The sequence below is a fragment of the Ixodes scapularis genome, unplaced genomic scaffold (genome assembly GCF_016920785.2).
Source record: "Ixodes scapularis isolate PalLabHiFi unplaced genomic scaffold, ASM1692078v2 PGA_scaffold5__190_contigs__length_132052651, whole genome shotgun sequence".
NCBI classification, from domain to species: domain Eukaryota; kingdom Metazoa; phylum Arthropoda; class Arachnida; order Ixodida; family Ixodidae; genus Ixodes; species Ixodes scapularis.
In genome coordinates, this window is record NW_024609880.1 from 115,212,442 (window position 1) to 115,228,203 (window position 15,762).

Sequence of the window (15,762 nt, forward strand, 5' to 3'; positions counted from 1 at the left end):
TGCGAAGATTCGTGCTCGCGAGACTCACGCTACGCTTCTCGGTATTTTGAAAAAATAGCGCGCCTCCGCCCGCTTATAAAACTCCTCAATTTCTGTGCTACCAACGCGTATGCTCAATGTTGGTGTCGCTCCAGCACTGAGCGTAGCGAGAGATCGAAAAGAATACACCAAAACAATATAATAAAAATAACAAATATACCGATACAGCCACTCTGAGTTACTGTTAAGACTAAGCTTAGCTGACTTTGGAAAGGAAGGAACATTTTTATCAAGTGCACACCAGGTTTGTTTGACTGTTCCTCGTTATTTGCTTTAAATAGGAAGCGAACATTAACGGCGAAGGAATATTTCACAAGGCTAGTTCTTCTATCGGAAGGATAACAGAAAAATCGCACCCATATCTGGCAGTCAAAGAAGGGAGAGGTTGAATTTCGACAACCGAAAACAATAAAATACATCTTGTAAAGAAAAGAAAAAAAAAAACACGCACATATACAGAAAAGGTTTTAGTAATTTTGTTCTTTTTTACGATATTTCCCCCACAAAAAAGGCGATACGCCTGCTGATCTTACGACTGCATTCGAAGGAACCGGACGGAGCGTATCATGGCATTGAGGAATTTTGTTTTGTGTGTAAGCGTTGCCACGTCGTTCGCCATAACATTTGATTTGAAGGAAAGATCTTCCGACAACAATCCTGATCTGAACAGGCCGGACCTCGGCATCATGCAAGACGCGTGGAAGGTATGATTTTAATTTCTTAACCACCTTTCAAAATGCGCCCGACATTGAAAGATCAAAGCACATGCATTTGTAAACTTTGCGCCGTTACGTATCGATTTTCAGTTCTACTAGAATAAATGTTTGCATCGAAATGCATTCGTAAACAGATTCTATGAGAAAATGAATACGAATGAAGATCTCGGAAACTTGGAGATTAAAAGTGGCTGCAGCTGGAAGGAGAAGACCCTTTGTATTTGAAAACCACAATAAGCATCTTTGTTGTTCTAAATCAAAAGAGTGTAACGTTCTAAGCATTTCAGTTTCTCCAAAATCACAAGGGCTATATTTGAGCGACGCCTGATCAGACGGTAATGCGTAGTTCATAAGTGATTTTCTTAAATTTTCAATGGGAAAATGGATCCCATTTTCGTCCGTTTTCGGTTTCTGGTGTCATAGAGCCCCGTGTGTTCGAAAACTCCGTCGGCCGCCATTTTCCCATTGAAATGTTCAGAAAATCATTCATAACTTTTGATTAAGTTATCGAATCGGGCTGAAACTTTGCCATCTGGTTGTGACCTCTAGCGCTACCTTTCGGCGGAGAATGAGCGTTCGGCGATGCCTAGTTTATTTTTGCGGTAAAAAGGACCGTGTAAATTTTCTTTTGTGACACCCTGTAGTTATAAAACGAGTTTAAACACATTTTCAAATCGGTATTTAGTACGTTATCTTAAATACGTTTGTTGAGTATTGACACAACACTGGTTTAAAATAAAACTTCATAAAATATATCCCATTTTACGCGAAGCCAATGACGTTGTTCCTTTTATTAGTTATATTGAACGTAAACTCACTATCTCAAATGTTTCAGAATTGAGCGGAGCTGGTATCCCTTTTATGCCCAGAGTTGCCAAAGAGCAACAGTCTGAAACATTTTTTTTCTTCATACAAGTAGTGCGAGTAGGCACCAATGCCCGATGTAGATCTCAATAAACTAATGACTGTTCATCACTGGTAACATAGATGGCAGCACGCGTAATGTTTACATCCTACACAACGTTTGTCTGGGTCGGAAGCAACTTGTTTCTGGATACACCACTAAGGTGGATAACATTCAAAATAACACAAACTGTAGTGTTCCTTGAAGACAACTTTACATCTGAATGTGTTCCGGAATCAAAAAGAAAGCGAATCATTGCACTGATATATATTTTGAATGTCATTCTAACCGAGAGATGGAAAGCGACCTGTTGTAGCTTTGGGCCAAAATTGGTCGTTCGCGTCATGCTGGCTCAGAACTTCGTGGTTCAGCCTTAATTCTGAGCCTGCTTTTTTGTTGCGACATAGCACGGGCATATTTACCGCAGTTCACCTCTCTACGTTCGTTCTTAATTTGGACACATATATGTATTGCTTTTTTTTGGGGGGGGGGGGGGGGGGGAGGGGGGAGGGGACGCTGGCGTAGAAATGCGGCAGCACGTTTTCTAGCAACCGTAGGCACTCCCATGAGCGAGGTAGCTAAATCCTAAACCACTTACACATTTGTTTCTTCATTTTTCTCATATCGATTGCGTTCTCTCAGGGCTGTGGCTTGTCGTGGCATTTGGTTATATTCGTTTTGACAATTATAACATTCCTTATTGCAAATAAAGCGTAATTTGCAAAGTTATGCTTTTAACACTTTCTAGATAGCGTGTAGCAGACGGACTCGAGGATTCTCTAGAATAAAGAAATTCACGAACAATTTTTTTTTTGCCTGGTCCCATGAGATTTCCTCCGTGAGATTTCCGTATTGCAGCAACTGCAGCATGCATCTTTGCCTGGTCCCATGAAGGAACTGCTTCAAGGAATTTCGTACTAAATAGTGGGCATCAATGCCCAATGTTGCTCAGGAGCAACATTTCACTGTGGCGAAACCAGCACGGATACATTTTTTTTTAGATTGTTTCTTTACCTGCTTTTAATTAACACAGAAAGTTGCATCTATCTCTTTTGTAGAAAAAGTACTTTGAGCACAAAAAGGTTAAAGTGGACTGCAGCGCACGCAACGAGCCGTCGGAGCCAGCGCAGGGTTGAGTACAACGTGGAGTTCGGTAGTAGTGCGAACGGGAGGGAATGTGAACAAAAAATAAGCCCAAATGCAAAAAAAAAAAAAAAAAAAAGAAAAGAAACGGGTTGAATGTTTTGAGAAAGTTGAAACGAGGAGGTCCGAATAAAAATATGGGGCGAAATGAGAAAGGGCGAGAGCGAATATTGCCTTTCGAAATACACCCCTTTTATGGGCTTGATGGGCTAAATATAAACTTAAGATAATTTAGCTCCAATTTACCTTACTCGTTGCTAATATTTTAGTGCCTATTGGATGGTTTTACACCAGAATGCAAGAACGATTGTTTTGACTTAAGAGATAGTAGCAATGTGGAGCAAGACCTGAGATTATATAATGCATAATAAAACGTATATTTTTTCCAGGTAATTAGAAATACTGAGAATGTGGCATACTATATGGTGTATGTTAATGAGTACAATTATAACTACAGCAGTAAGAGATGTATTCAATTAAGGACAAGTGACCTGAACCAAACTTTGAAGACTGCGGTTTACAACTTGACCTGGAACAAGTACGACCGTTGGAGTAAAAGGATGGAAGAACAGTAAGTTGATATAAGTCTGCGATAGTACCACACTAAATTCTCTTTTAGAACAAGCAACAGTTTGTGAGAAATAAAATAAAATGAAAGCAGTTTGGTAAATATAATTAAAAAAACACGAAGGAATAAATTAAAAAAAAATATACAAATGAACACGAAAGAATACTAAAACAACAAAGGAATAAAAATGCAACCGGAGCGACTTGTGACGCCCTTCAACCTATTGTGGAGAATAACCGCGTTTGTTTGAAATGTGAGGCGCACTTCCATGCGACCCCAGTTATCGGGAAACATATGGACATACTTGGCATAGCGATAATTGAGTCCTATCGGATGGCCGGTGATGTTTTGAACTTTTCCTCTACCTCCCTTAGCTCTTGAAGCAGGAGCTAAAGTAGCCTCTTCGGTTCGATTCCATGATAATCATGTTTTTTTCCCCACTTTGTAAATTCCTTTCGTTCTTCCGTTTCCTTCTATTTTCTTTAAAATTTCTTTATGGTATCTTTTTATTGTTTCTTAATGGACGTTTCCTTCTCCCGGGGTCCTTTTCTTCTGAGGTTTTTTTTTCTATCCCGGGAGATTTTCGGGTCGGGGAAAGAAAGAACTGAATCATTGAAGGTGGCATCATTAAATGTCGGTTGCTAATTCAAAGAACTGTACTGTCTGCCGTCATCCTACGTGTTTCATTCTTTCGTGTTCTTCAAATCGTGAGAAAGTCTTGTTTTCTGTCACAATTTACTTGCGTCTCTATAACGTACGTAATACACGCCTTTGAGTTTGACTGTGGACAGTAATATTGTATACTAAGGCATTATAAAAGAGTTGAGATTATATTACCCATCAATTCGAGACCTGCATTTAGTCTTGGAGCAGAAATAAGTACAACATCCTCCGCGTAGGTGTATATTTGACAGACGTCGCTGTCACGGGATTACAACACCGGAGCTTATATTATACAACGTATAATATATATCCAGCAAACCCATAGATTGCAGTAATAAAGTTTATGCATTGAAAATAATAAAACTTCACCTCTTGTGGCGTAGCATAAAACGTCGCCGCTTTGTAAAAAAAAAAAAACGTTTTTTTTGGAGAGGCAAGAAGTATTTGGCAACATCAAAAAACGAGCCGGCTAAATTGTAAAAAGTAAGCTAAAAAGGAGATACAAAATATATCATCTTTGGATTGTCCACAAAACGTGATGTTTCTGCTAAAAGGACCCTTTTATAAAGACAAAAGAACGTCATATTTTCAAGAATTGCTTACAGTGACCACGACTAGTTATACTCCATGTCACTAGTGGCGTGCGGTGCAGGCGAAGGCAACGCCAGGCGAAGAGAGAAAGGGTTGACACTAGCAAGGCTGGACGGGAGAGAAGGGCAGTGGAGAGCGAAGGGAAAAAGAGAGAGCTCTAGGAACGTTAGAGAGGAGAGGAGGTTTAATTCTCTCCTACTCACCAGCCCTTTCTCCCCTCGCCGGGCGTTGCCTTCGCCTGTACTGCACGCAACGAGTATATATTCTGATTGTAGCACATGGTTTTCAAAGCAATTTTAACAAATATATACTCCTGTCTTTATTGATAATAATTATAATGGTAAAAGTCTCTGAAGTAGACGAGAGGAGTGATGGGTGTTTAGAAGTAGCCATGCGCGGCTTTGACCAAAGCTGCCCTGGACTTTCCTTCACCCATGAACTTCCTGTAAACCGGTAAAAAAAATGTTTTGGGTATGAAAAATGAAGTAGGAAAATCAGAAAGGTCGAGTATGCGAGGGTTTGTATGGATACTTCAAAAACAGATCTCTCCCCTTGCCTATCCGCAAACAGAGCAAATGAACTCTTAAATGTAATGATGACGCCAAGTTGGCTTCTTTGACAGTGAACAAACTGGTTGCTGCTTTTATTATTCATCATGCATAAAAATGATTTACACAATCATTTATTTTGAATTAAAATAAAAAAAAGCGATACAGATGTCCTTAGCATTTCGTAACTTGACGCAGACTGTCAGAAACAAAAAAGAGTTAACAAAAAAATTATCTTTTGCGCGCAGGGTTACATGGATCAGTCAGGTTGCAGCAATAAAACAAAATAATTATTGTCAAGAAAATATCCTCCGATTCTGGTACCCCGGTAAGTAAATGTATTCTCAAATTTGCATATTCAATTTGAAACCTTAAAGGGGCCCTGCAATTATATTTGTGCGTCTACCCTTATTGCGGTTTCCATGGCATTTGGGGTTCGGGCAAGCCAGCAGGCAGGGAGAAAGTAAGTAAATATCAGTGCGTAATGTTTTAACCGGACGACGCGGAAACCTCCTCCACCTGCGGGGGCGACCCGCGGTGCCGAAAGCGCACGATATGTGACGTCTTTGGTCCTGGGCTTGCTACTGGTCAGAGCCGCTAAAATCTTAATTTAGTCGGAATACAAAATATAAGTAGCGTGAGCCATTTCAACTATTTATAAAAGTAGTTTCTGTTCACCATTCTAGATCAGAAAAAACAAAAACAAATGTAGTTTAGAAAGTGGGGGAGCAAGAAATGATCCCTCGACATACCCGCCACCAAGCGGTGGAAAAGGCGGCGCATATTAGAAAGGTGTAGTGTGATCAGACACCAACGAACGGCGAGCGTAGAAAGGTCCCGGTTGTACGCGGCGGCGCTGCGGTCGTATGGACTGGAGGATCCGACCGGTTCCGAGCGTTCGCAACGCCTTTGGCGAGCAGCTTTGGCTTACGGCTTGGCCTTTTGGCGGTTTGGCAGCGCAAAGTGGCTCCCGTTCTGAACTGATCTTTCCCCCGTGTTTGCTGTCGTTTGTGTCCAATGAAGTGTCATGCCGAATTATTGTTTAATCGCGCAGCAAATGCAATGCGAGCCGCCGTGGCTGCCCGCTTCATACAGCCTAGCCAGAACGTGCTTTAGTGGCGCCCTCTCGAGCTGTGGACACGAAGTGCGGCAACCATGACCGCTCGCTGAGCTCACTGCCCCTCCTCTAGTTCACGCCCACTCAAGCAACCAAGGACGCCATGAAGGAGGTTATTTTTTGCTGCTTTTTGTAATTCCAATTTGCCTATAACTTTTAATATAAAGCGAAATTCGAGAAAGGTTTCATTAAGTTACTATTAAGTTACTACTTTGCACCAAACCTGAGCGCACTGAAGTGCGCTCAGGTTTGGTGCAAAGTAAAAACCAACAAAAATGTGCTTGCAGGGCTCCTGTAATGGATCTCATTTAAAAATTGGAAAGTGTTGTGCTTGTTCTAGTGGTAGTCGGAACGGAAATAAAAAGCAAATAAAATCACAAACATGCGATTAATTTGTTCAGGCACCCCTTATCAAAAAGAGGCTGTACTTAAAACATAGTTGAAATATATTGAACTTGGATGTTAATTTTGTATTCAATCTGTATTATTTCGTCCACGTTCGAAATACACGCGTAAGATGTTCAAAATATATCTTAAATGTTGATCAGAAAAGATTTTAGATATACCAAAAACATACTTCCTTCCCCTCAAGATGCCATTTGTCTATTAAAAACCGGCTACACAAATGTTTTTCTTTTACTTTCTTTATTGGTAATTATGTTAGTAAACGGTGTCCCGTATTTGATGGTACTACATACATCCCACAACTACACACTAGAAACGAGCACAAACACGAACGCCATAACGCACTGAACACGTGAATCACAGTCCCGTCGACTGCTCCAGAGCCTTATACAGCCTACATATTGAAGGCAATCATTTGGCCGGTGACCACCTCTGCACTTATTAAGGTTCCAAGTATTTGATCTTCACCTCGGGAGTCTGTCAAAAGGAAAACAGTGTTTTTAAGTTTGTGGATGATATCTCTTACTACAAAACATTGGTACAACTAATAATAATTCGGTGCAGTCGCTAATATCCACATAAACGGCTCCTAGAAGAAATGTTATTGCTTCTCTGCATAGCACCACTCAGGACAAAGCGAGTCAAGGCAGTTTCTTCACTTTAAAATAATTATTTTGCTTTTCTTTACTAGTTGACTTTTTAATATGGTCATTAACGCCACTATATTAAAGTCACTACTCACATCATATACAATGGTGAGTATACACATTCAGTGAACTAACATTGTGCTAACACAACCACGCCAAACATATCTACTCACAGCACCTTCTGAAGCTTTGCAGCATCAGCGAGTGTTGTGGTTGTAGCTCCCGAACCTTGTTTGTGATTGGTGTGCAAGAGACTCATCAGGTGTGTTCTTGATAGAAAAAAAGAAAAACATAAACTGGGTTGATTTATCAGTGCGATGCTGCACAACTCAATTGACCAACTAATCAAATGTATTAGTCACTTCAGTGTACTCCACATCTGCTTGAAGTGAACTTCTGATATGCGAGCTTTTCAATACTTTGGTAGTTAAAGTCAAACTACCAAAGTATTGCAGTCAAAAGCTACTTAGAGTATATATATCAAAAGAGTAATTACGATTTCCAGGTATTCTTAGAGTATTGTGCACATATTGTTCATCGCGGCGTTTTTATTAGGGTTGGAGTATGTTTTGCATGAAACAAAAATAATATTTTAAGAAATCTATGTGAAAGGCATTTTGTGCCTACTGATTAAGTATTTACATATTTCAGAACGCACGAAGTGTACTTCAGATGTTGTTTAATTAAAGGTATTTTAAAAAGATTCTCAGAAATATATATTATTATCAAGCAAAAAAAAAAACCTGTACATTTTCGGTATATTCATCCTGTACTTGCCATTATAAACTGTAATTGAAACACTCGAATTATAATGTGGTATATTTCAAAGGTCTTAGTTTTCGCTAAGGGACTTGTATAGCATGAATGTATACAGGCATGCGACTGCAGCTGAACATCACTATTGAGTAAAAAGTAGTAGGGCAACGAATGTATCAATTTAAGACTCGTCTTTTTTTTGTTTGTTTACTAGTCATACTTGTGTACGCATTCAGTAAGGAAACAAAACGGCTGCCATTGCCTGAAATAATAAAAAGAAAAACAACATTAGCTTGATCATGCTGGCGAAGTCCGGGGGACACAACATTTTTTGAGCTAACATACTCATTGTTTGCGCGAGCCCCCCACATTCAGCCCTACCCCCATCAGGCACAGACCGTATGCGCAACATACATAACTAATTAATGAGCACGGTAGCTCAACAGAATCTGGGTTCACCGGTTTTTGTCAGCTTGTATCAGGCTACTATAAAGTTCTCATAGAACTAAGCATATAGACACATTTTGCGTTAGAAAATACAAACGTCTAAGCTGTTTAATTGTTACGGGCTTGGGACACGGACACAGTGCGAGACATTAACAGAATGAAAATTCTTAAAATTAATCAGTATTTATTTACGTCCAAAATATGATTATTGGCTATATTCGTATTAAGGTAGGCATATGTAAGATTACAAATTGAAGGGGAAGGTCGCTGTAGTCAGGAAATATTTTAGTGAATTTTTACTCTCTTTGGTGTAATATTTGCACTAATAAATGAATAATTTCTAGATAAAAAATATATTGCGAGATACGTTACCTTATGTTGGAATTTTAGTATACAGTAGATCACAGTAATATTATTAATAAATATTATTCATAATTTTTTTTCTGGGGCACAACTAACCATACTCGTAAACGTTTTGTTTTCTATACAAAAGACGCACCAGATTGCGGAAGCAGAACTGCAGATGGATCCTACAACTTAGTTGATTACACTAATTACCAATGTGACTCAGGACTCCGAGATCCTACATATTTTTCCCATGATGAGGAATATTATGATTCATACGTCGTATTCAGTGAGCCGTCGTGCTATATTTTGAGGACGCTAGAGCGTAGCGGAGGTGAGTACATTTAAATTATTAATTTATCTTCGGTACATGCCCAAAAACAATTTTAAGTAGCAGAAAAGTGGACCTTGTTGGCCCCGTACGCAAAGACATTTATCGAAAACAGTGGCAAAGCCAAGAGGCAACTTAGGACTGACACTTCACGTGATTTCTCGTTTTACAGCTAAGCTAGGGTTCCGTGGATTTTTTGTGTGCGGAACCAAACACTCCATGCTCGCACCGCCGCACGCGCCGCACGCGCACGTCTTCGCGTATAATATATTCGAGGTAAATACCCAAAATAAAGGGTTGACGAACCTGCGTGCAAGATGCCATTTATTTTAGGCTTTTCCTTTAGAACAGTTCCTGCATGCAGACGCCGGCACGAGCGGCGCGTGGAACACCGTTCCCTGCATTCTCCTTGATGTTTGGGTAATTTAGCAATAGGCCTATGCAGTAGATTAGTTACGAATAGGCACCATTTTCAGGATCCGTAGACTCTCAGGTAGATAATAGAAATTTTTCAAGGATTTTCCGCTGTGCGACCCGCGCCGGCCATGTCTACGCTCGCACCGCTCTCTCTTCGTCGTCGTTCCCAGCGCTTGAGTGCCTAGTTTCCTTCCGCTCTCCCGGGCTGGCGGTCACGTCGCGCGAGTCTAGTTTCCTCCAGCTCCTTGGAGCGGGTCTCTGCGTGTGCTAAACAGCTACGCTGGTCCTCCACCTCCACACATTCGAAGGGCTCATGGTTGTTTTTTCAGTGCGTTTCGCAGAATTCTTGTCTTCCAAATACGGTAAAAGTATAGTGATTTTATATCCTAGCGGGACATATAAGACTTCCTTTGTGTATTTTTTAATATTTTGTTGCGTCGAAGTCGAAGCATGCTTCAAGTAAAATAAGCAATATAGGTCGAATAATTTCGAATTCTGATTTTTTGCGACTAAATCTGGAAAACATAATTTAAGGACTGTGGATAGACTGTGATAAGTTCAGAAACTACAGTGGTTTGAAGAGTTAGATAAAAACATTTTAAGGTTTGGATTTTCTATGCCTTGAAGGGAAAAAGTTTGTCTTTGTGTAGCTTGTGGCATATAATCTGAGACGCAGTGTACAGATCAGAACAATTTGCGACGCCCCCAATTAATGATTAAAACAGGTTTGGCTAAAAGACACATATGTTAATGGGGTTTTGTGTTTGTGAATATTATGTTTATTCGTTTGAACCTTACAGTGCTTGAGCGTACCAAGACAATTAGCTAGGAATAAAAAAGTGAAAGCCGCTTACAACTCCCTACAACGCCGAATTAGAGCGCAGCTCTTGAGGAGGAGGAGGGAAGGGTACTGAGGGAGTCAAGTGACCTCGGGGGGGGGGGGGGGGGGGGTCACGTGATTTGGGGGTCACGGGACGATGACAATTACGATGAAGTCATCAGTAACGATGACGATGTGGGTACCGATGATGTTATCAGTGACGTCACTGATGACGTCATCAGTGATGATGACGATGACGATGCGGATGCCGGTGACGTCATCAGTGATGATGACGATGCGGATGCCGGTGACGTCATCAGTGATGATGGCGTCATCGCATCGTCATCAGTGATGATGACGATGACGATGCGGATGCCGATGACGTCATCAGTGACGTCACTGATGCCGTCATCGGGGGGTCACGTGACTTGGGGAGTCACATAACTTTGGGGGTCACGTGACCTTGGGGGTCACGTGACACCCAAAGGTCACGTGACCTTTGGGCGATTTTGGGGGTCACATGACCTTGTGGTGATCTTGGGGGTCACGTGACCTTGGGGTGACCTTGGTTACGCCGACGCCGACGTTGCGGTGTTTTTTGTAAGATGCAACAGGTTGCATGCAACAGGTTGCACAGAATGCAACAGGTTGCATGCAACCTGTTGCAGGCATCTTGATGCATTTTCTCTTAGCTGCATGCAACAGGCTGCACAGGACGCAACAAATTGCACAGGATGCAACAGGTTGCATGCAACCTGTTGCATGGAACCTGTTGCATCCTGCATGCAACCAGTTGCATCAACCAGTTGCATGCAACCTGTTGCATGCAACGCGCGGTTACGCCGACGGCGACGGCGACGACGACGCCGACGCCGCTCAGGCTGGAAACGGGCCCCTAAGAGCTGCGCTCTAAAAAGTCAAAGACGTTTACAACTCCCTGTAGTGCCGAATTAGAGCGCAGCTCTTGAGTAAGAGAACAGGAGGATACGGAGGGGGATGGTATGCCCCTCATCCTCATCTGTACCCTCTCCTCCTCTCTCCTCATCTACTCCTGCCGTGCTCTCTCCTCCTCCCTCCTCCTCCTCCTTTCTCCCGCGAAGTGCATTATAGGAAATGTTCCATAATGCAACGCGCGGGTCACCCCGGTAAGTTATGCAACGTTTCCCATAATGCATCGCGCGGTTCCGCTGACGGTGACGCGTCACGCCGACGCGTTTCGCCGAGGAGTTACGGCTATGCTGACGGTGACGGCGTCCGCGACGCATCACAAAAAAGCGTTACGCCGATGCGTTACTGCTACGCCGACGGCGACGCCGACGCGTCACAAAAAAACGTTACACCGATGCCTTACGGCTACGCAAGCAACGACGCCAACGCGTCACGAAAAAGCGTTACACAGATGCGTTACGGCGACGCCGAGGCGGTACGAAAAAGCGTTGCGCCGATGCGTTACGGCTACGCCGACGCCGACGTGTCACGAAAAAACGTTACGCCGAAGCGTTCCGGTTACGCCGACGGCGACGGCGACGCCACTCAAGCCGGAAACGGGCGCCTAAGAGCTGCGCTTGAAATAAAACTTATTTTTGTCGCACAACGTAATCCGCTCAACCATTGACCTGTTCTTCAAAGAAACTTATTTGAATGGAGCTGCTGCGATGCTAATTACCCTTTGGGACATACGTATATCTTTCTAGAAACGTTTCGCTTAGTTAAACATGCGATTATATCTTAATTTTTATTTACTTTTTAATGCACGCCGAATTATTCGTAGAATTATAGAGCTTTTAATTTGACGCCTTCGTCGCAGCAACCGGCACACTCCTGACGGAAACGCGTAATCAAGGTTGGGGAAACCCCCAATGCACTCAACTTCGGATCACCGTGAAAGTAACGTTAGCGGAAAAGAGTATATACAGGCGAGATCAGTCTTAAATGCTGGAAATAATATTATTTTACAATTTAAACGGTGTTTGAAGTAACCAAGCACATTTCCGCATTTTCATTTTGCCTCTGAGTAACCACGAAACGAGCTCGTGAGCGTTTGTGTTCCGTCTCGCTCTATACACGTTAGCCAGTGTGTTCTCCCCAAAAGGATACATATATGCTTCAACTCTTCAAATATTTCCTGACTGAATATTTAGTCAATAAAATTTTTGCTCTAACTGTGGTCTTAAAATAGTGCTCAATTTCTTTGCAGTTTGCGAGTTCTGGTTGAATGAAATCTTGTTGAATAAAACTTTAACAGAGTTGGAGGCTCAACCAGAAGAGGAGAGTGACAAAGACAAGAACACGGAGGACTGCATAACAGAAAATAATGCTGAAGATAAATTGAATCTTAAATTATTTAGAAAACTTCCCAGAAACTGTCGTGTAGCATTTTTGTTGAGCTGTGGAGACCCGGAAACACTAATGTATAATAAGACTGAGTGTGAAAAAAGTTGTCAAACTGAAACTACTTCACAGTCAGAGGATGATGACTAACACCGCTATCAAAGCAATACTATTGCAGCTTCCGCGTCGTAATCTGTAATTTGTTCATCGAATTCTGGACAGTATATATCTGTGTTTACATCTAGATGAAGAATTAGAGCCCGCCAACTGTCACCCAATTAGTGTAAATTATTCTTGGTGCATCCGCAGAACACCGCGGAATTCTGCCTTGTGTGATTTCTTTGTATCTAAATAATAAATATATGTGTGAAATAAATGATAAAAAGTGTTTGTTGCGACAAAAAAAAACTTAAAAAAACATGGTGTTCGTTTAGAAGAATTAAGAAGATTTTATAAGTTAATGAATACATCAATAGCTAACAACTAAATGTATAAAATGTTATGCAAAATGCTTCAAACAAAAAGGAAGGCGGAATACATTTATTTCGGAAAGGTTGGCCTTGGTCCTCCTTGAGGAAGGGAGGGTAAGGGTATTGGAAATTAAGTTCTTCGCACGAATGAGGTTTCACATGCGAGGCTCCACAGTGCGAGCAAGGTCTTCTTTTGGTCCTGTGTCGGATTGATCCAGTCTTCGTATGAAGATACTACGGGTGGGAGGTGTTTTTGTGTGGCTTCTTTGTGTCCTTCACACTCCCAGATGAGATGCTTGATGGTGAGAGCTTGATAGGCGGAGCACCTGGTGTAACGTGTGATCGGTGGAGGTGGGTGTTTTTCTCTTTGCCTGCGTATTTGGTTGTAGCGCTACTTTGCCACCACGCCTTCTGTAATGACGAAGACCGTTCGTGCTTTAGTCCCCTCGCTAGTGGATTCTCGAAGGGGAACAAACGATCGTGGAGTTCTCTTACTCGTAGTTGCTTTGGTCTTCTCCTCTCTTCCTCCGGGCTGTGGTCGAGGGCCGCACGTAAGATCGGCACACCCTGCAAGTGGCGAGGAGTGGAAGCCTCGCTCGCCAGGTCGTGTGCGGCCTCATTGTCTGCCTGACTGTAGTGCCTCGGCACCCACTAGATTTGGACTGCAGTATCCTTCTGGTCTTTGATCATGAGACACCCGTTCTTGATCGTGTACTGAGTGGTTCACACCCTGGGTGGGCCAGCAGTATGCAGATGGCTGTGGAGCTTTCAGTGTAGATCAGTGTAATCTTGTTTGTGTACGTAGTCACCATTTGAGAGTCTGTGAGGATCCAACTTATTCTAACAAGGGCCCGGAACTCTACTTCAGTGGTGGATAGGTGCATCATCCAGGTAGTAAGCCTGCTGCCGGTTTCAACCGTCTTCGGTTCTCGCCACTGCGGCAGCGATGCGAGTGTGCGGGATCCAAGACGCGTCCGTGAAGAGCAGACAAACTTGCACGCCGTATAATCGCCAAAATATTGTACATATAAATTATCTACAAAATTAAATTTGAAACGAGAAACCCGATTATCGCTTTTTTTATATGAGGTTTTTGGGAATACCATATTGTCTTTAACAACATCTGTTATTTATTCGAACATAAACTCTTGATAATCGACATCTTGGAAAAGGTAAGAAGATTTCGTTTGATTCGGGGATTGCAGAATAAAGATGAGTTTAATATAAGATGGTGTATTCTGTGAAGCTATCCCAGAACTACTGGGTGACCCAAGGAGCGGCGAGGCTCTTTGAATCGACCGCAAAATTAGGTTTCTTAACCTATCGCGCTACGACTTCGTGCACCGTTGCCCACAGATGGTACTTTTTGTTTTTGTAAAATTTGCAAAGAGCGAACTTACCTGAGGAAAAAGTAAAGAACGAAAAAGGCATAGCTCCTATGGAAACGCAGCGAAGCCACCGGTCTTTAAACAATACTGCACCGTTTCGCACGGGAGACGAGATGGCGCAAGCGCAGTGGGTTAAGAAACTGCCGCCAACTGCCGCCAACGAACGAGCATACGGCGCCAAGAGCCGGCGTCTTTAACAGACGATTGTTTCGACTCAAAAGCGGCGCGCGTTCCGCAGCGGCGACAGTCGCAGAAGCAAAAACAGGCGCGGTAACAACAAGGAACTGCAAAGTAGACGACATAATTACCACGAAAACAAAAAGAGTAAAAATAACCCGACGGACCATTTTTTTAACCCATTATGTGTCCATTCAATATGTTTCATTAGAAAGGATGATAAAATAAGGTATTGGACACTAATATCAGAAAAGCTCGCGCCGCTTTGGAGACGAAAAGATCGTCTGCTAAAGACTCCGGCTGTCGGCGCCGTATGCTGGTTCGTTGGCGGCAGTTGGCGTCGCGACCGCTTGCGCCATCTCTTGTCTCCCGTGCGAAACGGCGCCGTATTGCCCGAAGACCGGTGGCTTCGCGCGTTTCTATAGGAGCTAAACCCTTTTCTTTCTTTATTTTTTCCTCAGGCAAGTTCGATTTTGACCAATTTTACAAAAAAAAAAAAAAGCACCATCTGTGGGCAACGCTGCACAAAGTCGTAGCGCGATAGGTTAAGAAACCGAATTTCGCGGTCTATTTAAACAGCCTGGCCGCTCCTTAAGTCACACAGTATGTGCAAAATGTCTGAACCTGCCATGTGTTCACTACAAAAAGAGCCGTGCTTTTCTCTGATTCAAAATAAACCGCGCATCGCCGGATGCTCCATTTCCGTTTAAATGCAGCTGCAGTAGCTGCGATTAATTAAATGCAGAAAAAAGTAATTCGAAATTGTGATATCGGAATTTAGTTTTTCCACGGAGATTCGATGTTTTTTGGTGTACATTATTTTGTGCGGAGAAAAAAAAAGAAATGATTATCTGAGTTGATTTTGGAGAAAACAGGACGCGGGGCATTGCATTCCCAAACTTCCAAGAAAGATGTAAAAAAACAAAAAAAAACTAAAAT

The 15,762-nt window shown here is 42.4% G+C and overlaps 1 protein-coding gene across 1 annotated transcript; it reads left to right on the forward strand.

The window, feature by feature from the left end:
- Positions 1-575: 575 nt before the first annotated feature.
- LOC8042054 lies at positions 576-13,165 on the forward strand. Its single transcript, XM_029978777.3, has 5 exons — positions 576-743; positions 3,192-3,373; positions 5,421-5,500; positions 9,038-9,223; positions 12,655-13,165. Exons 1-5 carry the CDS (start codon positions 606-608, stop codon positions 12,936-12,938), a joined length of 870 nt encoding a protein of 289 aa, XP_029834637.2. The 5' UTR covers positions 576-605; the 3' UTR covers positions 12,939-13,165.
- The last annotated feature ends 2,597 nt before the right edge of the window (positions 13,166-15,762 follow it).